Source organism: Equus przewalskii, chromosome 9 (genome assembly GCF_037783145.1).
Source record: "Equus przewalskii isolate Varuska chromosome 9, EquPr2, whole genome shotgun sequence".
In the NCBI taxonomy this organism is placed as follows: Eukaryota; Metazoa; Chordata; class Mammalia; order Perissodactyla; family Equidae; genus Equus; species Equus przewalskii.
The window spans coordinates 75443381-75466469 of NC_091839.1; the positions used below are offsets into that span (position 1 = coordinate 75443381).

At 37.4% G+C, this 23089-nt stretch overlaps 1 protein-coding gene across 2 annotated transcripts in view; it reads left to right on the plus strand.

Moving 5' to 3' along the window:
• LAMA2 (laminin subunit alpha 2) overlaps window positions 1-23089 on the plus strand; it is a 542322-nt gene that overhangs the window by 345749 nt on the left and 173484 nt on the right. For both annotated transcript variants that reach the window (XM_070557039.1, XM_070557040.1), the window contains exons 20-27: window positions 2042-2148; window positions 7343-7523; window positions 10369-10505; window positions 16887-17123; window positions 18347-18490; window positions 19407-19586; window positions 19694-19882; window positions 19966-20099. In XM_070557039.1, coding sequence (XP_070413140.1) covers window positions 2042-2148; window positions 7343-7523; window positions 10369-10505; window positions 16887-17123; window positions 18347-18490; window positions 19407-19586; window positions 19694-19882; window positions 19966-20099 — 1309 coding nt within the window. The remainder of the gene's footprint in view (window positions 1-2041; window positions 2149-7342; window positions 7524-10368; window positions 10506-16886; window positions 17124-18346; window positions 18491-19406; window positions 19587-19693; window positions 19883-19965; window positions 20100-23089) is intronic.

Here is a 23089-nt window from a genome sequence, read left to right on the forward strand (position 1 = left end):
TGACAGAGTAGGTATTTATAATGCATTTGTAAGTTGTGGTCAAATGAAATATCCAGAGACATGAGAAATTATTGTACAGAATCTACCAAAAGCATCTCTGAACAGTCTAAATTCCCATGCCATCTCCCACTCACATTTTTCTTCTGGTAACAATACAATTATATGTATCATTAAAAATACACTTGTAGAGTACAGAGTGAGCCATTAATTACTGTTCTCTTTGTGAAAAGGCCACTTAATTTTTAGACTGATGTATTATATGTTTCAGAATAGCGTCAGTCAACTTCATAACACAGAAATGACAAAAGATTACTTAAACCAAATATATTTTCTATCTTTGGAGATAGTATATAAGTTGTAAAACCAAAGTGATTTTTTAAAATTTTAATGCTATATTCGTAACATACTAAGAAACAATGTTTTTATCTTTTACAGTTTTCTTTTCTTATTGAATGCATTTTATATATAACATTATGTAAATTTAAGGTGTTTGAGTTCCTTCGATACATTCTTATATTGTAATATGATTGTTGTTGTAGAGATGTTTATCCTATTACATAATTATAGCACAATGTTGTTGTCCATATTCATTATACTGTGCATTAGATGTCTAGGGCTTACTTACTACTTTGCAAATTTGTACCCTCAAACAGTATCAATCTTATCCTCCCCCCTGCCCACCCCCTGGTAACCATCATTTTACTTCCTATTTTTTATGAGTTTGACTTTTTTAGATTCCACATATAAGTGATATCATACAGTACTTGTTCTTCTCTGTCTGAGCCTAATGTGCTTAAATGGCAGGATGTCCTCCTGTCTCATGGGTGAATAATACTCCATTGTGTATATACACCACATCTTTTTTATCCATTCATCCACTGATGGACATTTAGATTGTGTTCATATATTGACTATTGTGAATAAATGTGGAAGTGCATATATCTCTTCAAAATACTGTTTTCATTTCCTTTGGGTATATACCCAGTAGTGGAATCGCTGGATTGTATGGTGGATGTATTTTTATTTTTTTGAGGAATCTCCGTATTGTTTTTCATAGTGGTTGGACCAATTTACTTTCCCACCAACAGTGTGCATAGGTTCCCTTTCCTGCACATCCATTTGTCCATTTCTCCACAGCATTTGTTGTTTCTTGTCTTTTTATGATGGTCATTCTAATGGGTGTGAGATGATATCTCCTTGGGGTTTTGATTTACATTTCTCTGATGATTAGTGATATTGAGCATCTTTTCATGTACCTGTTGGGCATTTTGATGCTCTCTTTGAAAAAGTGTCTGCTTAGATCTCTGCCTTATATACTCTTCTAATCTTAAATATGTATGTATATATATACATGCACACATATGTATGTGTGTATAGACAACAATATATAAATACGTATATTTGTATTTCACCTCTCAAGCTCCTTTTTTGAGCTAAACACAAAAACTGGCACATAATAAATAATCATTAAATTGAAAAAATTAATTAATGTTGCTTGATTAATAGTGGCATTAATATTATGCCAAGGGTGCTATTAATTTTGGTAATTTCTCAAAGTTATTTTAGCTCTATAGACAGTATGCATTACTTATAGTGAGATCATGATATTTTAAATGTTACCACAGTGTATCTGTGAAGAAGTGAAACAGCTGGAGGAGTGGCGGAGAGAACATTTTCCTGGAGTCAGGGGCCTGAGGTTCTAGACTCGGCTATCTCACCTAGATCATGTGGCCTTGTATGAATTATGGCTTCTTTGCATCTCAGTGTACTCATTCTCAAAACTGGAATAATAATGATGACATTAATATTGTAACAATGTATGATGTGCCAGGCACTGTGCTATGCTTTACATGAATCATCTCTACAGCTAGTAGAGTTGTAAGGATCACAGGATATAATGTTTAACAGAACACCTAGCAACTCAGAAAACATTCTAACGCTCAGTTGCCAGTGTTATCATCTGGGGGATATTTTTATTTAACAAGCCTATTAAGACTATTAGAAAGTTTTTCTCAACTACAGATCTCTCTTCTCTTTGCAGCTTGTGGCTGTAATGTCAACGGCTCCTTCTCGGAGATTTGCCACACTAGGACAGGCCAGTGCGAGTGCAAACCCAATGTGCAGGGGCGGCGGTGTGATGAATGCAAGGTAGGGAGTGGGAGCTGGCTGATGCATTACTTCTTCCTTGAAAATGTGTATTCGCTTTCAAAGACATACGCCTTAGGATATTGAAAGAAGAAATCAAGATGATCTGATTCTACATGTAAAATTACTGTGATCCTTGAAATGTTTTTTCAAAATAGAACCACATTTTCCTACACTGGCATTTGACCTTCGACTTCTAGTTCCTTGGTAGTGAAATTGTGTGATATTTACTGCAATTCAAATGTTTCTGAAACAGCATACAAATTTTATCTCAGTCTATGAAGAGTAAAATACTCTTCTCTTTGTTTTTATGTTTTTGGCAGAATGAAATGGGTCACACCCTTTGCTTTTAGCAAAGACTTTGTTTTAGTTCCATCATTTAAAAGTTAGTTCCAGTGAGCTCTCTACTTAGCACAAAGTTTCAGTAGAGAAGCTAATCAAGGGATTTTTAGATACATCATTTTGCTAAAATGAAACAAAAATCAAAATCCGTTGCTCTCCGTTCCTGGACAGATTGCCTGCCTTCAGTATGGCGAGCACCTTGACTTTCCTCCATGAACAAGTGGATTCATGCTATCTCTTTCACACAAACACGTAATTTTGATGATAAAGACTGTTAAGCAGAAGCAGCATTTCTCAGATGTCAAACTGGCCTTTCTGTAGGAAGTTTGAAAATATCACCTGCTTCTATCCCTTGAATAATACCGTATGCTCTTTTTTTGTGTTTTTGTTTTCTCTCTGTTGGCTTGTAAAGCCCAATATGTGGTGGGACCCAGAGAAGCGATTCTCTGTGTTATGTGACTGCAATCCCGTTGGCTCTGTGACTCCACAGTGTGATGTTAAAGGAAGATGTGTCTGTAAATCAGGCTTCATAGGGCAGCGCTGCACCCTCGGCAGGCAGGTGCACCGGCAGCAAGAGCAGTCACAGAGAGCGCAGCAGGTGCTGGCATCTCCCCAGAGGTGGGGGCTCAGCAGCTCCAGCGGGTGCCCTCGGGGAGCCTATCGGCCTGCAGCTCCGGTAATCCCAGAGGTGCTGCATGGCTGTGCCTGGGCGTGCTGTGTTCCTGTGCTGCGGCTGACCTCCCCCAATGGCATTTTACCAATAACAGTTGCTAAGTGTGCAAACTGCAAATGCGAAAACTAGACAATTCCTGATTGAAACCTTGCCTTTTAAAAAGAGCTATCCGTGTGTTTTTCAAAGTATATTCAAGTTCATAGATCACAAAAGTTTCAATGAACTCTGGATATGTAGAAAACAAAGAAAAATGTATTTGTAGGCACCTACAATCTTCGAAGCAGAAGGAACCTCAGGCATCACTAGGAGCAAAGTCACTTCTATGAGTGAACAAATGGAGAGAAATCTAGCAAAGAAAGTGACTTACCCAAGAAAATTCAGCTCACTGATCTGACATGTCATCATAATTATTGACTTTGTTACATTTCCACATCATAATTTTGCTCGTGTATAGAACACACACAAGAAACATATTTTCACACACTATCCATGTACAACATACACAAAGAAAAGAAGCGTATTTCTACTACAAAAACTTGGCCCCCTTCTCACAAAGCAGGACAAAACAAATGCTGGGAGGGAGGCCGGGAGAGAAGGAGGAAGGGAGGGAGGGAGGAAGGAGGGAAGAATAGGTCCAGGGCCAAGTTGCAGGGTAACAAGAGACAAGATTTGCCAGTGCAGAATCAGAGCCTGTGGGAGAGTTGAGGGTAGGGGATGGAAGAAGATGAAAGTAAAGTAAAAAGTAAAGAAGAAGAAGAAGAAGAAATTCATGGTTTTATTTCTGGGCTCTTTATTGACATTTTAAGAAACGAGTTCTATTATCAGACTGCCTCAGGTCAGTTCCCAGCCTCACCCCTACCTAACTATAGAAGAGCCCCTTAAATCTCTCTGTAATTCAGCTTCTTCATCTGCAGTAGGACCCACTTCACAGGGTTTCTGTTGGCTTGGATCCTCCAAGGAGCAAATGCCAAGAGATTTACTGGGGGAAACACCAATGAAAGACGAAGGGGGAGAGAGAATAGTATGAAGGGGACGTTCTGCTGCAATGCAGGTCTGACTGTGTGAAAGGAGAGAGGGAAGGAAAGATTGGGTAGAAAAGCCTCATTTGGTGCATTCTGCCAAAATCCAACATTCTTGACGAGGCCGATGGGAAGTAACCAAGCAAAATTTGCCCATGAGAGGAATCCTGGTTGGGGTAGAGTTTCTAGTACTTTATTGTAATCAGTCATTGACTGGAAGATGCATGACCTGGTGTGAGCTCCTCCAGTGAATCCAGAAGAGTGGAAGTTGGAGCTGGTCCATCAGCAACACTCCCACTGCAGGTTCTCATGCAGGGAGATCTGGCCAGGAAGCTCCACGGCTGTTTCCAGGTAGTTGTGAGAACAGTGCATGAGACACGCATCCGGAGAGTTCTTAGTCAATGTTAGGTATTACTACTGTCGTTACTACTATTGTTACTAAATGAAGAAATCTTTAAAGAGATTATGTTTTGAAAAATAAATGCACACATTTCAAGTAAAAGAAAGGGACAGTAACTGATAAAAATATCTCCAAAATATAAATGTAGCAGAAACTCAACTCATTCGTTCTCTTTTCCTACATATCCTGCAGCACTGCTGTGTGGACTGGTGTTTTGTCCTGAGATCGTTTTTGCCCCTAGGCAATATATGTGACAGAGAAGAGCACAGACTCTGAAGCCAGGCTGGTGGGTTTGGAATCCTGACCCCACAATTGGCTAGCCAGTGATCTTAGGCAGAGTACTATATCTTTCTGTGCCTCAGTTTCACCACTCTGTAAAAAAGTGAGGATACTAACTATCTCCCAGGAGTCTTGAGGATTAAATGAATTCGTATTTGTAAAGGGCTTCAAACAGTGCTTGGCACACAGCAAACACAATATGTGAGTGCTAGTTGTTACTATTACCCCAAATGAGAATAATTTATGGGAGTTCCTCACACATCCTGCTGAGACTACAGTCTCTGTCTCTCATGTTTCCTTTCCCTCATTCATCTCCATCGCTGACCAGGGATGTGTGCTCCTCAAATGGGCTTACTACAGGGGTCTTCCCTAGGCTCTGAAATAAATTTTTGACACCAAGTTTATTAAGATTTTATCACTGAAATTTGGTAGTATTTATTTTGGTATAACTTAGACTTTAAAACTACATTATTTAAATATTTGAAAAGTACGGTAGAGACATTTCTTTTTGTGTATTTCTTTACATAATCAACTTTAGAGTTTTTAAAAAAACTAATTATTCAGAATTTTATCTAATATTTTATTGATTTATTCATTAAAGATACATATATATATGCTAAGCAAAGGGAAATTTAGGAACTAAAGATGGATGTAATGTACATTCTACTTCTACGACTCAGATATTTTTAAAAATACTGTTCTAGTATAATATGCTCTAGTCTTTTTTCTATGTATATATGTTTCTATTTGTGTGTGTCTGAGTGGTATGTGTGTCTTATGGATATGTAATTAGAATCATAGTGTATATATAATTTCATATTCTGCATTTTGGAAGTTTACTTAGTGCTATATCCTAAGCATATTCATATCATTAAAACTGCTTCAAAACAGCGTTTTAATGATTGCATATCATTTCATAGCATGAATGTATCATAATTTTATTTATTCAACTTTTTCTCTAACATTGAACATTTAAGTGTCTCTGCAGTTACTCACTATGATAAATAATATTGTAATAAGCATGCTCCCACTTTAACCCTTTTCCCAATTTCTGATTATTTCTGTAGGTCAGGTATCTAGAATTTTACATTAAATTGCTTTATATGAAGAAAAATATTATATGCTTTAGTTTTTCCTTGTGTAGTTGAATTTAATTTCAAAATCATGCATTTAGGTCATTTGTTTGAACTGATACATACTTTCGTCTTTAATTATATAGTGAATCTAAATTAGAACTAGAAATAAAGTCAGCAGTAAATGTAAAGATTAAAATGATTATCAAACTCAATCCATTTTACATTTAAAAAACAAAACTATTCTTAGCTACAGTCATTTCAAAAGACTAATTTTCAGTATGATTTTGTTTTCTGGAACTTATTTTTAATACTCATTAACAATAAGGGCACAAATATCTAATGAGACTTATTCATTTCTCTTTGGGTGGCTCACACCAAGTAGCAAGATTTATTTTTACCAAGAAGTAATTATTAAGTCTAATTTTCCAAAATAGGAATTATTTTTACAGAGAAGTAATTACTGGGACTAATTTTCCAGATTAAAATATCATAATAATGTGACATACTTCTATTTTAAAAGACAACCCTGACGTACTTTAAGTAGGGTATGTGCTTTTCATGTGTCTAGTAGGAGTGATTTTTTATCCATCAGCATTTTTAACATAATCACTCTAGGCCTGATAATACATATTTCAAGAAAGTCAGCCAAAGCTAGCAATGCTTGACCAGAGAAGGTTATTTGTTATAAATAGATAAGCAATATGCATATGAGAGCAATATGTATCAGAGAGTAAAATTTTCCCTTCATTTACCTAAACTGGTCCTTTCACACAGGTTCTCACAAATCCATTTCCATTCTTAGGATGAAACCCAAAAAACTAGATGTTTGTCAAACCAATTATTTTGTTAGTGTAGGCATAAACTGTAAGTTATAATGTGAGGCTTGTAGTGACGATTAGAAGTATTTATGGGTATATGACAAAAATTAGATCAAATAGAGGAAATAAGATTTGTTTTAACATGAGGCTGTAGGTCAATAATATTGAAAGCATTTTTACCAAGTAGAAGGATTTAATAAGATCTGAAAATAATCAATTCAGATTATTGGGAATGAAGCAAGAAAAATTTTCAATTAAAAGAGAAATGTCACTTATAGCTTATTTCCACACTGCTGTTAGAATCTTGGAAAGTATAGGGAAAGGCCGATGAAAATATAGCAGACTGAACAGTAGTGCCCTAATTCTGCCACTAATCTTGATGAAATTTCAAAGCAATTGAACTTTTCTCTTTGGATATTGTAGAAAACGTCCTTTAGATTAAATGACAGCAAATTGTCATCACATCAGTGAAGAATCTTGATAACCCACAGGCCCCTCGTTTCCCACCTGATCTTTTGGTATTGTGCATCTTATTTCATAATGAATTCATTCATTTGAGTTTAATTTTTCTCCTTCCTATTTAATGATAGCCCAAAACCTTCGGGGTACGATCAGGAAGGGGGTGTGTCCCCTGCAACTGCAATTCCTTTGGGTCTAAATCGTTCGACTGTGAAGAGAATGGTCAATGTTGGTGCCAGCCTGGAGTAACAGGAAAGAAATGTGATCACTGTGCCCATGGCTATTTCAACTTCCAGGAAGGAGGATGCACAGGTCTGTAAATAACACTAAACCCTATACATTCATTCTCTGGTTTTGGTGTTTGGGCATCTGTAACAGTTTGTTCTTCAGGGTTCCCAGAGATTAAACGAAATGCACCTTGACAACAAATATATGACACAAAATATTTAACCTAATAAGTAATGTATATTTATTTGAAATAAATTAACAAATGAAACAGATTGCAGTTTGAAGCACTGCCCTATAAATACCTGTGCTTGCAAGTACTCAATAAAAATCCATCAGCAGATCCCATTCTGCTGTCTCCCTCCCTGTCTGTGACTCCACTCTGCCTGTCACTCAAAGGCCACTGCAGCTTGAAAGTCAAATGTTCAATTTTTCTGGTGCCAATGTTATCTTACTTTAAACTTTATTCCCAAGCTACTACAGTTCAACTTTTCATTTTCCTCTTGCAAAATTGGTACAAGGATCAGGAAAGTTAATATCTTTTTCTGGTAGAAAAAGTATGCTTTCCCCTACTTTCAGGTCCCTTGAAAATTGTGATGTTCTGGGAAAGAAACACATTGGCTCTAGATAGTTAGTTCACCAGACGGTGCAGGCAGGGGAGTCGAACCACGATTCCCACAGGCAGTGTCTTCGTATGCCCAACCACAGCGTTTCCACAAATCATGATTCAAGAAAATAGGAATTAGCACACTATAGATGAAAGTAAATAGTGAACATTAGCCTTGACTTTTCTGTCACTAATTTGGAATTGATCCTATTCCAACAATCAGGTTGAATCTTTTCTTTGCTTACTAAACTCACCGATTCAACATTGATGATACGCCTATAATCTCAGCACCATGATAAATGCATGGTAAGATTTTAAGACATTGTTATTGACTCTTGTAGCAAATTCATGTGAGAAGTGGCAGAAATAATATCTGGAATTATTTTAGAAACCAATACTTTTCAGATATTCTCAACCACTTTTGATATAGAGTTTTTATCATAAATTAAGCCGTTGTAACTTATTCTGAACGCTGCAGTTGTAGATCCTCTGGGAATCTGTATGTGATCTCTAAGCCAATATCTGTATTTACTAGAAAATCATAAAGCTGCATTTTAAAATATACTCTATTCTTTAAATCCAACTCTCACTAACGTTTTCACTTAATGTGAATTAATGAAAGACACTATACATTCAAATATATCCATTAACAGAAATTATAAAGGAGAACAGGAACACTATTTAAAATTATGAAATGGTGATAATATTTTAGAAATGCAGACTTAGTACCATTAAAACCCAGAGAAACAGAACAGAAAAACAAGCACAAAATAGGCAGGATAGCTTTATGTTTGAGAACAACACTGTCACTAAAGAGCTTGGATTTGTTTAGTGGTCCCACCAGTGACTCGTTAAGTGACTCTGAATGAGTGAAGTGGTCTCACTGTTACTCTGTAAAATTTATCTATTAAATCAAGAAAATAATAGTATCTACTTCACTGGGTTTTTGTAACAATTAGTTAATGGCTATAAAATATTTATAGTAATGCCTGGCACCTAAGTGCTCTGTAAGTGTTTATCATTATTATTAGTATCATTATTTCTTTATTAGTATCATCAACTGCGGTAAACATTCCATTTTGGTGGGGGAAAACGAGCTAATTACTCAAGGCTTCTTTCTCTTCAGTGTTATGAGTCCACTAAAGAACGACTTAGAGAATTTCTGTTTGCACGTAATGATTTCAACTGTCCCAAGATGTTTTTTAGCCCATAAATTTAAGCATAGTGTAAATTACTTTTCTTCTTAATGAATGGCACATATAAAATAAATCTTTTGGCTTAAAATTAGCAATAAAAAAAATAAAAACAACAGCTAACGTTTATTTAGTGTTTATGTCAAGTATTGTGCTGAGCATTTTTCACAGCTGGTGTGGAATGCTGGGAGCAGTGATAACTGTGATCCCTTAAAAAAGTGAAATGAATCAAATATCCTAAATGTATTCCATTAAAAAGATTAATCGCCTTGTAACCAATTAAAAGGCTTCTTATAACATTAGTCTTCTGTTTGAATCTAATTCTTTAGTGTTTCTTCTCTTGCTTTCCCTTCTTTGGTAAGAAATTCCACACTAAAACATCTTCAGTAGCTGGGTCAACTGTAGCTAATAAGTGGCGTACATTCCTTGTCTTCAATGTTCTGAAGATCTTCCCAAATCTTATTTTTGCATCCTTTGAGAAAGTGCCATGGATAGGGATGTTTGCACTCTTCATATATGGCATCATAGCTAAGAAAATGAAAAAAATCTATTGAAAAGAAATAAGGCAGGTGGTAAATAAAACTCAAAAATATATTTTTGTATATACAGTTCTATAATTCAACTATTTTTAAATATTTGCAAAACTGAAATATCTTGATGTATGCCATTTATAACTATATGCATGATATATGGAATTTAAGAAGCCTATTAAGCTTCTTCGTTTTATTGCAAATCATAGTCATCGACAGGAAGGAAATATTAATCTGTACATCCTAGAAAAGTCAGTTATGAACTTAAATATAGAAATAAAATTTTAACCTTATAGTATCTAGATATAAGGTAATACAGTTAACATGGAAACTGATACATCAGTTCTGTCTTTCCCAAAGCAGTTGAAAAGCGAAAAATACTTTACCTTTTGAAGTTATTAAATGAAATATAACATATATTTATTGAGCAAATCCTCTGTGAAATACACTGTACTTTGGTATAAAAGATGAATGAGGTAAGTTTTCATTTTCAAGGCCCCTTAACCATAGTATGGAAAATAAAACAACACAGATCACAGCACAAAACTTAACATTTTATGTCAAATTTTTACTTTTTCTTTTTTTCCCTTTCACCTGTGAAGCTTGTGACTGTTCCCATCTTGGTAATAATTGTGACCCAAAGACAGGTCAATGCATTTGTCCTCCCAACACCATTGGAGAGAAATGTTCTAAGTGTGCACCTAACACCTGGGGCCACAGCATCACCACTGGTTGTAAGGTGAGTAAGTCACTTTATTTTATCTAATAATGTTTTTTAAAGATTTTTATTTTGATAGACCTCTGTAGTTGGGCATTTCAAAATCCAATATTATATTACACAACAATCTGGAACTATCACTATGGAGTGATTGCAGATATTGATCCATAGCTTACATTTTACTTCCGGGAAAGAGGACGAAGTAAGTACACATTTATGCAGCTTCATCCATGATACCTACTAAAAAAAGGAAAAAGAAAAAAAAACAAGAAATTTTATAATAAAACCAGAAACAGCTATAATATCATACTTAGACACAGTGAACTATTTCTGCAAAGTACAAGGAAATTAGGAACTAATTAAAGGAATTTGCCAAAAACTATAGGAATTGCCCTTAAATTATCAGTTTCCAGGAAGTTGTTGAGAGGATTCTGAAGAGTCTTATTAACAACATTTAGTCTGGAAAGCTCCTCATATTTTTCCATGGGTGGACCATAGTGTAGTAAGATCAGACCCACATTTAGAGAAATCTATCCGGCATCTGGATGGAAAGTAACTTATAAGGCAGGCACAGAAATATTGTTTAGAGATGACAGAAGCTTGGACCCAGTTAATGAGCCTCCACAAAGGTGTCGGGGGCAGGCGACCTTATAGAACTCTTAGGCTGATATATCTTCTGGGCTGATATATCATGTTCAACTCAGAGATTTAGGCGGTAAGAAAGAGAAAGCTTAAGGATGACTCCCAGGTTTTGCTTTGCAACAGAGTAGATGATGCTGGCGGGATTATAGGAGGAGAAGCAAGTTCAGGATGGGAAGGTTATGAGTTCAAGTTTTTGTCAGCTTGTTGTGAGGTGTTAACTAAATAAAATACAGTTCCCCCATTGAAAGTGATGAGTTCTGACCAATGATTACAGTCCTCCTCCCATCCCTTGTGCCCCTTTTCAGACTCCTTCTCCTCACCCTCCACTCGGCACCAGGAAGCTACTGTCTTGCCTTCTGTCACTATAGTTTTACCACTTCTACAAATTCACATGAATAAAGTCACACTCTATATTGGTGTTTGGGTTCTTTTGTTTGTTTTTTGTGGGGATTATATTTGGTCTGGCTTCCTTTACGTAGTATAATTCTTTTGTAATTCATCCATACTGTTGCATTTATCTGTAGTTTGTTCTTTTTAATTCTTTAATAATTTTCCTTTGTATGATATACTATGGCTGGTTTACTTATTTGCCATTTGATGGGCACTTGGATAATTTCCAGTTTGGGGCTATTATGAATAATTTTGCTATGAACGTTAGTGTATAAATCCAAAGCACAAGAGTAGACATACGTTTTTGTTTCTCTTCACAAGAATGCTCCATACCCTTGCCAACACTTGGGGTTCTAAGTCTTTTTAATTTTAAGCATTCAGTTGGGTGTGTGTTCATATCTTTGCATTTCTTTAGTGCCTAATGATATTGGGAATAATTTTTTTCATTTACTTGTCATTCATATGTCTTTTTGGGTGAAGTGTCCATGCAAATTTTTTGCCCATACATTCTAACTGCCTCAGCTACTCCAAACTCTACTCTGTTTCTCAACTCAGCTGTAGTGCTGGGCTTCCACTGGGTTCCCATCTCTGTGTTGCAGCCTAGAAACTGCCTTTGTGTTCTCCCTCATTCATTTTCCTCCTCTCAGAAATCACAGTTCTGTGCTTCCTGTTATCCAATGTCTGAAAACAGTTGTTTCTTGGTTTTCATCTTTTTTGTGGTTTTTTTTTTTTTTGGTCCTGTAGTTTAAGAGCTTAGAAAAGGGGAGATGAAACATGTAAGTACTATAAAAACTAAGAAGAGACTGTTTAAAAAGAAGGACTGATCTTTAGTACCTAATACAATACAGAGGTCAGTAGGGTTAGGGCTGAAGTGTGCCCATTAAATTTAAGGGCAATACATAAAGGCATTTTGATGTTAGTGGGAGTCATGCCAATTGGTCACACTGAGTTGAGGAATTTTGGAATATGAAGACCAAGTGTGACCTGTTTGCCTCCCCGGTAGTACCCTGGAGAGATGAAAACGATTTTTTCCACTGAGTTAGCACTCATGTGGAGTCTAACCATCTTTACATATATGATAAAACACCTGAATACACTGGTCTAAAATACACTGATCTGGAGGAAAACAAGAGTATTGGTGATTGTTCATGGAAGTTCAGGTATCTGATTTCAACTAGACATGTGATTAAAAAAATAAAAACTAGACAGGGCACTCATTTTTCTATTGCCAAGAGCACTATTAAATTTGAGAATCCCATAGAGCTACATTTTGGGAAACAAAACAAAAATTTATCTAAAGTTCAAAAGTTTTTTGATGAGTATGAACAATGCTATAAGTTTCTTTGGCTGACGTTTTGCATTTTCAACTTTGAATCCAACCTTCTGCCGCATCCCTTGGACTCATGAATAAGCCATAAGGAAACTTATGAGGGATCTATTCTATCTGTAAAATTCTATGATGTGGCCAAACTCTATTGAAACACCTGAAATTGAAGCTGATCTCTAATATTCAGGATATAAATTAAGATGGAATATAAACCAAGTTTCTAAAAGTTATATGTTTGATACCATTATGTTTACTGATCATTGAATAAACATTATATTGATTGCAGTTGATTGAAATTTTTTGATTACTTTGAACCACTGTTAAAAATCTAAATTTCTAAATAGCTAGATGCTTCATCATTATGAACAATTGCAAAAATGGATAGGGTCCCCACAAATATTTATGAACATGTTTTTTACTATTTGAAACACTTGAATGACTGCAATCTAAATGAAAAGTGACGTGAAATTTATAGGCTCTTTCTTTGTGTCATGGATAATTTCCCTGTGCTGAGGTGTAAACACACACCATTTGAGCTTTTATTGAAGTAGAATACAAAGCCTGCCATCTTTCACTAGCAGGGGAATAGTGCATAAATCCTCTATTGCTTAACAAACATTATATCTAATTATAATTTGTCTGATGTTAGCTATACTGCTATCTAAACATATGGTTAATGGTCTTATTTATTCTCCACTATAACTTCCTGAATAAACTTCCTGATTTGGAAAGGTCTCAATGTCTATTTGTACTGTCAACCAGTCCTTGAGAATTAGTGCTTTGGTTTTACACAGTAAATTGGGTAGCAGACATTTCGTATTTTAGTTAAAAGATAAGGATGTCTCATAAAACATTTAAAAATTCATTACATGATTCTAGTTTTCATAACATATCAGAATTTTCTATTTCTGATGATGGCCCATTTTGTTTAAGTGAGTCAAGGAAAAATTATTTAAGCGAGTAAGTCAATCATCCTTATTTTAAATATTCTACATCTGATATTCTATAAAGACGTGTTTTTCGGGATTATGACAGTGGGTTTTTCTATGCCTTGGAAACCACGTCCATATTTGTAATATACTAAATAATAACGTGTTAGGTCTTTGGGTTTAAAAGCACTTTTAGCAGCATCCCCCATGCAGCCTTTTTTACTGGATGGCAATGAATAGAAAAAGACTTAATCATAAAGACACCAAAAATAAGACCTGGTGATTATTTTAATATCAGAATTTTGGAAGATATTTCACCAAATATTTAAAGAGGAAAGAGATGATAGAAGAGAAACTGGTGATTGTACATTACATTCTAGAAAGAGTAGTCCCATAAGTACACAACAGCTGGCGGGAGCAGACGCAGGAATACCTCCAGTAGGGGTGGATATAAGAATTCAGCCGAGCAATGAAAGTGTGAGAAGTATAATGTAAGATCTAACTAGACTTGGATCTGTGAATTTGGCAAATTGCTATGCACATAAGTCTGTTCTAGAGCTGTAGATCTGGGAAGGATAATAGCACAGCATCAAAAAGAGGTCCCAGACAAAATGCAAACATTGTGTGGTGGTAAACTCAAACACAGAGAGATGGTACTCACTGGGGTACCAAGTCAGGACTACTTGGGAGACGGAAACCACACCGGTTATTTAAACAGGGAAAGTAGACAATAAAGAATAGTTAACTGGTGGAAAGTGGTTAGTTACTATAAAAGAGAGATATAAGGGGTCCTGAAGTAGCAGGTACAAAACAACAGCTACTACTTCTCGGCTGAGGGAGGGTGGACAGTAAAGGAGCTAAGGACTGGGACAGGACATTCCCCTCTCCCCCGCCCCCCAGCAAGGCTGAGGTTCTGACATCTTTGAGGAAAATGTGACTACCACAGGAACACACAGACTGCTCATGGTAAAACAAAAACAATCACCAAAAAAATCTTGCCAGAGTTTGGGGTCAAGTGCTGGGCCATAGAAGCTGCCCACCATTGTTGGAGAATGTGAGCATGCTGAAGCTGCTTAGAAGCAGCCTGTCGTGGTCAGAGTGTGTGTGCAGACCACAGCTACTCAGAAAGATGCCTAGGGAACTGTGTGGTCTGAGGGCACAGATAGAATTCTTTCTGGGCCCCTGGGCTCTCCGGCTAAATAGTAAAATAATGATAATGACAATAGTAATAAAGGTAAGAACCCAGGACAGACGTGTCTTCCCACCACTTTGGCCTTCCCCCCTATAGGGCCCTCTGCTGACTAAGCCTAACGTTCGGCTACCTGGCTGCAGGGAAATGTCTAGGGGTCTAACTACAGTATCACAAAGCAGGGCAAGGAGAGTGAACTTAGAGCTCAGAGACAGTAGAGTGATCATTGGCACAGCTGCTCTCTGAAAAGGATTTATTCCAAAATCCTAAATGACATTTGAGAAGTCCACTTGGCGTTTTCATTCAACTGCCAGGAGATATGAGCTCTGTAAATTAAGAGCAGAAAGCCTTAAAAGAATACAAGATGAAGAAACACGGGGACGAGCAGAAATTAAAGATGAGTGAGATGAAGTAAAGAAATTATTGAAAAGAAGCTGAAAATGCAATAGTGTAATTAAAATAAGCATTGGTGGTACAAACATACACTAGAATCTTCACTGTGTAAAATTGGCTCTTTGAAATGCAGAACAAATTTGAGAGGCAAATAGGAAAATAACTACAGAAGTCATTAGGATATTATAGATTTAGCAGAAAGGCAAAAATGATATACTTTACAAATTATAGGTAATCCTGAAGAAGAAAACTGATCAATTAGAACAGAAATAAAAATAAAAAACAAATTTGAAGAAATAACATTGAATCAAAAAATTATTGGAGGCCGGCCCTGTGGCTGAGTGGTTAAGTTCGATGCTCCACTACGGCGGCCCAGGGTTTCTCTGGTTCGGATCCTGGACACGGACATGGCACCGCTCATCAGGGCATGCTGAGGTGGCATCCCACATGCCACAACTAGGAGGAGCCACAACTAAAATATATACAACTATGTACTGGGGGGGTTTGGGGAGAAAAAGCAGAAAGAAAAAAAAAGAAAAAAATGAAGATTGGCAACAGGTGTTAGCTCAGGTGCCAATCTTTAAAAAAATAGAAAATTTTGTTCTCAAACTGAAGGAAATCACCATGTTCCAGTAAATTAATTTTAAAAGACTTAAACTCTAAAAATGTCTAGCAAAATTTTGAATTACATAAATGAGAAAATCCTACGTATGTCTGTCTAGGAAGAAGAAAAAGGTGACCAGCAAAGTACCTCAAATCAGGCTCGTCTGTAAAACTAAAATGCCAAAAAACAGCATCCTCAATGTCACTTGTCTAAGTCTTCTCTAGCTTCCCCACATCTGGTTTGGTGATCCGTCCATGTTCTCAGAGCATTCTGCTCTTCCCAGATCACATGGTGCTTATCCCATTGCCTTGTATTTGTATATTTACTTGTCTCCCTCTGTTAGACCCTGACGGATGCCTCTACATAACTGCTGTAAAAAGGAGACTATAAGGTAAAATGACTTTGTCTAAGTTCAATCTTTGAAACAGAAAGTGTTGGAAGAAAACCCATACCTAACTCCTCCTTGCCACAAAAAGACAGAGAAAGGGGTTGGCCCCTCTGTGGAGTGGTTAAAATTCTACGCACTCAGCTTGGGTGGCCCTGGTTTGTGGGTTCACATCCCAGCATGGACCTACTCCACTCATCAGCCGTGCTGTGGAGGCATCCCACATACAAAACAGAGGAAGACTGGCATGGAGGTTAGCTCTGCAACCATCTTCCTCACCAGAAAAAAAAAAAAAAAAAGAGAAAACACATTTTTTTTCTTATTCCAAAGCATTATGGTTTCTGGACACATGTGTTTTAGCAAATACGGGAAGCAATTTTAATGTTACGTTCACGGATGTTTCCCAAGTGACTAAACGAGAAGAGGATGAAGGATATAATAGACACATGATTAATCTGTGTTTAATGGCAGCATAGAAACATTAGAATTAAAATTTTAAGAGATTTCCTATCTTACTGGTTCCTGTTTTTCTCTCCTCTTTAGGCTTGTAACTGCAGTACAGTGGGATCCTTGGATTTCCAGTGCAATATAAACACGGGCCAATGCAAGTGTCGTCCAAAATTCTCTGGCACAAGATGTACAGAGTGCAATCGAGGTCACTGGAACTTCCCTCACTGTACTGCCTGTGCCTGCTTCCTGCCTGGGACTGATGGCTCGACCTGTGACTCAGAGACCAGAAGATGCTCCTGCGTCGATCAGACTGGGCAGTGCACTTGTAAGGTAGGTGCTGCCGAAATACAGGAAGGAAAAGCCTCACTGGATTCTGTTTCCACTGCTAAGTCTTACCTTCATTCACCATAAATTACTCCTGCTTCGTTACGCTAAACAAACAGACGGATCAACAAAAACTCATTGCCAGACGGTGTTTTTACTGATGCGTGTTCACTGGCATACACATAGCACCACTTTTTAAGAACTTCTCATCAACCAAAACCTAACTTTTTTTTCTAGTTGGTAGAGGTGCCATGTTTTCAATGGTAAAGTTAAATTTTTCTTTAAATATTCACTTTGCTTAAACAAGAATAATCTGGGAGGGAAAAAAAGGCAGTTTTCTTAAGCATCATCAGAGAAAATCACAGCTAAACAATAAGACTGATAAGAAACTATTTCTCTTCAAATTAATCCGCAATCACTGTACACTGGAAAATATGTTTACTGCTGTGGAAGTTTAGTAAAATCTCGTCATGTATAAACACTGACATTATAAACAGTGACTATGCGCAAATTTCGGCCCTCGTTACTATTGTTAAATGATGTAGAAAAACAGCCAATTAAAAAAGATGAGGGATTTTTTTTCCCTCTTAGACATTTCTGAAAAATCAATCCCAGGATAAATGCAGTCAAGAAAAAATCTACACAAAGAGAGACAGAGGAGACAGGAAGATGAAATCCAGGGAGTGACGGCTAAAACAGGCTCGAGAATTTAAGAAAATGGCAGCTTCTGCCATTAAGGGCAAAACACAAGATACAATGTTGCACTATTACATACTATAATTACGGTAATGCGTTATCTCTAATGCAGGTCATCTGTGTGTATATACGTTATATGATTATAATTATGTACATCTACGTTTTAATACACTGCCTGTGTTTTACAACTTTGCCTCATGCCACAGTCTAGGAATCAATATTTTCCTTTGTTTTTAAATTCTCATGATGCTTTCACATCGCTCACAGCAGAATTGTAGGCAATGTGCTGCTTAGATTTAGAAAACAATATATACCATGCTTAGTCATGTACTCATGTATAAATGAAGCACTTTTCAGACCCATGAAATCCTAACAGTGAGATTAACTATGTATGCCGTATGAGATGTGAGTCTAATACTCAGCATTCTTTCCTTTTTAAATTTTTTTTAAAATGTGCTCTTGCTATTCATTCTCAAGTTTATTTCTCCCATAACTTCCCCGTTATGAACTCTGAGGGCGCTCATCTTTCTCAGGTGAATGTCGAAGGTGTCCACTGTGACAGGTGCCAGCCTGGCAAATTCGGACTCGATGCCAAGAACCCACTTGGCTGCAGCAGCTGCTACTGCTTCCGCGCTACTACTCAGTGCTCCGAAGCAAAAGGCCTGATCCGCACGTGGGTGAGCGAGGAGCTGCTGGGCTGTGTAATGGTCCAATGTCAGATCCTGCTGGCGCTTTTAGCCAGGCACTGAGAGCTGGGAGGGAAAGGGAAAACATTTAGGGAACCTTTTCCCCTGTGCACGTTCAGAAACGGTAAGCAGGCCACATGCCAATAGACAGGTGGAGTAAATGCCTTTTTTCGCCTTCCTTGAAAGCAGTTCATTTATTGTTGATAAAGAAATAGATGCCGAGCGATAAAGGGATGGCAAGACGCTGCCTTCTGAAGAGTGAGGGCACCAGAGCACAAATGCTGACACATGCTAGTGAAGCAATGATGAACCAGAACTTGTTGCACGTCTATTCCAGCCAGCCTTGGAGAATCGTAGACTTTTAGGGTAGAAGCATGTTCATTTTTACTTTTATTTTCCTTAACTCTTCTTCTTCTTCTTCTTTTTTTTTTTTTTTTGGTAAGGAAGATCTGTTGCCAATCTTCCTCTTTTTGTTTGAGGAAGATTGTCTTTGAGCTAACATCTGTGCCAATCTTCCTCTATTTTGTATGCGGGACACCGCCATAGCATGGCTTGATGAGCAGTGTGTAGGTCCATGCCTGGGATCCCAACCTGTGAACCCTTGGCCTCCAAAGCAGAGTGTGGGAACTCAACCACTACACCCCTAGGCTGGCCTCTAACTCTTCTTACTTTTAAATTCTACTTTTTATTAGTGTGAAAGACTCAAGTTTTCAAAGATGTTGTGGCTTTCACGATGCAAACAAACCAGACGTGCCGTCCTTGCTCACTATGCACAAGTTCTATTTCTTGTGAGAACACTCATCACAATGGGGATGGTGCTGAGATAGACATGCAGTCCACCACTCCAGTTTAAAGAGTGCCCACAAGACCAGGACTCAGCCCCCTGCTGTGTTTTGATTCCACACAGGTGACTCTGAAGCCTGAGCAGACCATTCTGCCCCTGGTGGATGAGGCACTGCAGCACACAACGACCAAAGGCATTGCTTTTCAACACCCGGAGATTGTTGCAGACATGGATCTAGTGAGACAAGATCTCCATCTGGAACCTTTCTATTGGAAACTTCCAGAACAATTTGAAGGAAAGAAGGTAAGGACAAGAACTTTGAAGTCACTAAGAATGAAGTAAAATATGTTTTTGGAATGCTGCCATTTGCAGACTTATCTAACTTCTCATTTCTCATTTGATTTTGTCAGCTGATGGCCTATGGTGGCAAACTCAAGTATGCAATCTATTTTGAGGCTCGGGAAGAGACAGGTTTCTCTACATACAATCCTCAAGTTATCATTCGAGGCGGGACTCCTGCTCATGCTAGAATCATCATCAGGCATATGGCTGCTCCTCTGATTGGCCAATTGACGAGGCATGAAATTGAAATGACAGAGGTAAGGTTATTAAGCTTTTGGTGCAAGGATGCCTATGGTTTCGTGCTCAGTTTTGTCAAAGTGGTTTCTTTTCTTCTTAACAGAAAGAATGGAAATATTATGGTGACGATCCCCGAATCAGTAGAACTGTGACCCGTGAAGACTTCTTGGATGTTCTGTATGATATCCATTATATTCTTATCAAGGCTACTTATGGAAATATCATGCGACAAAGCAGGTAAACTATAACGGAAAATATCCAAGTGAAGTTCTTGTTCTAGAGTCTATAGGGAAGATCAGGAAGACATTACAAAGGAAAGAATTAAAAGGGATTGGTCTCAGAGTGTGGTGACAGAAGACAAGGACGGCTTCCAGATCACCTGGTAGAAGTTACTCCCATTCCCCAAAAAGGAAAATAAGATGGGAAGCAAGCTCAAGGGGAAAAAGTATTGAATTCACTTTAGACATGCTGAGTTTAAAATGCCAGTCCGAAATTCAGGAGAAGATGTCCTGTAGGTCGGAGATGATTAACTGGTGTGTTATAAATAGGTTGCAGGATTGCTGAAAAAGTGACGTCCCTCAACCCTCGGGGGAATTAGGCAGGGTCAGGTTTCTTCCAACCATGAGCATTCCTATCTGTTCACCCCTGTGTGCCATACTGTATTGTCATTTTTCCAATGCATTATGATGTGAAAGGATTGGGATTCATGTTGAAAAGAAAAGGACACAGAATAACAGCAAGATTGAATGTGGCATCATGGAAGCCAAAGGATGTGAATACTTCAAGGGAGTATTCAGTGTTTTCATATGACCCAAAAAGGACAATTAAAGGAAAGTTTTCTGAGACTGACACTTAAGACCACTCTGGTGACATTCACAATACCAATTTCAGTGGAGTCCTGGGCAGAAAGGGTCTCAAAGTTTTGAGGAATGAATGAGACACAATGAACCTAATATTATGAGTATAAACTGTTGTTTTCCGTGAACATAACTCTAAAAGGGAGGAATGAGATAGTGTTAAAGTTCAAAGGATGTTTAATTTGAGAGAGAAGCAAGCATTTTTACAGAGCATGGGGGAAAGAAATTAGTAGGAAGATATACATCAAAAATGACAGAATAAACAGAAAATAAACAATGGAGAAGTCAAGCGAATTCAAAATCCTGAGCACGCATGGTCATGTTCCCTGAGCGGAAGGGACAAGGTATCCAATGAGATCAAATGAGGAATCACAAGGAGGTAGGTAAGTTTTATACCCTGGAGGCAGCAAGTTGGGTGGAGTTCATACACATAGTCTCAATTTCTCTGGCCTGTTAATTTCCCTCTTACATCCTGTAAGAATACGGAATCAATAGATGTTTGGAAAGAATCCTATATAATAAGTTAGTTAACCAGTGCAGGAAAACAAAACAAAACAAAACAAAATGACGAAGCCTCTCATTGGCCAAGCAATGAATATAAAAATACCATATTTCCAATGTTTATGCTGTACTAAACATATAGCAGAAAATCCTTTTCTTTACTGCAGAAGATCCATATTGTTGATTGTGTCAAAAGTAAGGACTTTTGGTAAAAGAATAAATCAAGGACCAAAATTCGCTTTCAAATCTGTATTCCTTTGGTTTCCTTTTCATATTTCTAACTTCTCACAGAAGATTATTTTTATGTGAAATAATGAAATAGCGTGTACCAAAAATATACTGTCAGCTATCTTAATTAATTTTCGAATATGAAATAAAAATCAGGTGGGAGAGCCAAAGCAGGTGTGCATGTCATAGAAGACAGCAGGTAACTTTGTGAGAGTGCAAATATGTCATTTTGCAAGTTGTTCCATGCTACAGTAAAAAATTTGGTAGTACAAGAACATTTGGTTCATGGAACTGATAGAAGCAATGGTGTCATCCATTTCTCCTTGTACTTTCTTTGCTGCTTTCACACCAATTCCATCTTCCTACACTGTGAGGTTTTCTTTTTTTCCCCAGAAGTCTCTTTCTTTTCTCACCTTACTTCAATACCTCACGAAATAATATCCTGTGGCCTACCAGATCATGTTTTGAAATTGGAATAAATACATACTTCACTTTTTCTAGGCTCAGTAAAAACTAGAGTCATCCTCTAGAAAGAATAAGAACAAATAGAACAGTGGATAAACACTTGGGACAGTGGAATTGTGACAAAGGTCAAAAATACCTTTGAATCTTCTCCCCAAAGTAATTACGACATAACCTTGCAATTTTATTGTTACAAGTTTAAATAGTCTCACAAATAGTGAGTGTAAGAGTTCTACATGTGGTTTGAGATTCAGACTTTGTACATTTCGTCAATGCTGACATTTTCTTTTTCCTTGCCTGTCTTCTCTTACATTTATTTGAAGGACATCATAACTTCCTGTTTCAGTATTCATTTGAAGAGAAGCCTGAATTTGGCCAAGTCCCTGATTCAGGCAAAGCAGTTGCTCTCCAATCCCCTGAGAAAAAATGGTGGTTTTTGCAGAACCATTGATAGAGAGATATTGCGGAAATATCTGTCCTTGGTACTGTTCAAGTATCACTTGGTTTTTAAATACTAGCTAGTCTTTTGTGTGCATGCACGTGTGGGACATGCATGCACAGGAGAAAGGAAGGTGACTCTTCAAGTTATAAAATACCATGAGATGCCAGCAGAGATGCGTTGTCAACAAACACCAAATTACCTTCTTACTCCCACAGAGAATCAGGGGAACATAAGCTCCTCTTCTTACAGGAGGGGAGCTGTTTGTTTACAGCTCACGGCCACTAAGTGTCCTATAAGGAGGGGAGAGTACAACTGAATTTGAACTGACCGTGTGTTCCATAAAGGGTGGTTGATCTGAGTGCAGATTAGTATGCCAGCGAAGCTACAATGGGCATCCATAATTCAGTGTCAATAAAACCTACCTATGCTTGTTATAAAGTTTATGATTCAAGCTCCTTAAGCTATTGGAGGTGACTTTTATTGAAGCAAAACTATTCATTGTCTCATTTAAAAGTTTATTTGCAGAACATTTCATGTTACCAGTTAGTCAGTCATGAAATAGTCTGAGTTTATGGACTGCATATATTTTTTAATGTATAATTTCAAATTAATGGAAAGGGTATCAATATTTTCACTGGGAATAATTTTTTTTTCAATTATAAGGACCTTTCCACCTATAGGAAGGGGGAGTTAAGTTACTTGAAGGATCTTTTAAATAAAATTAGCAAAATACTAAA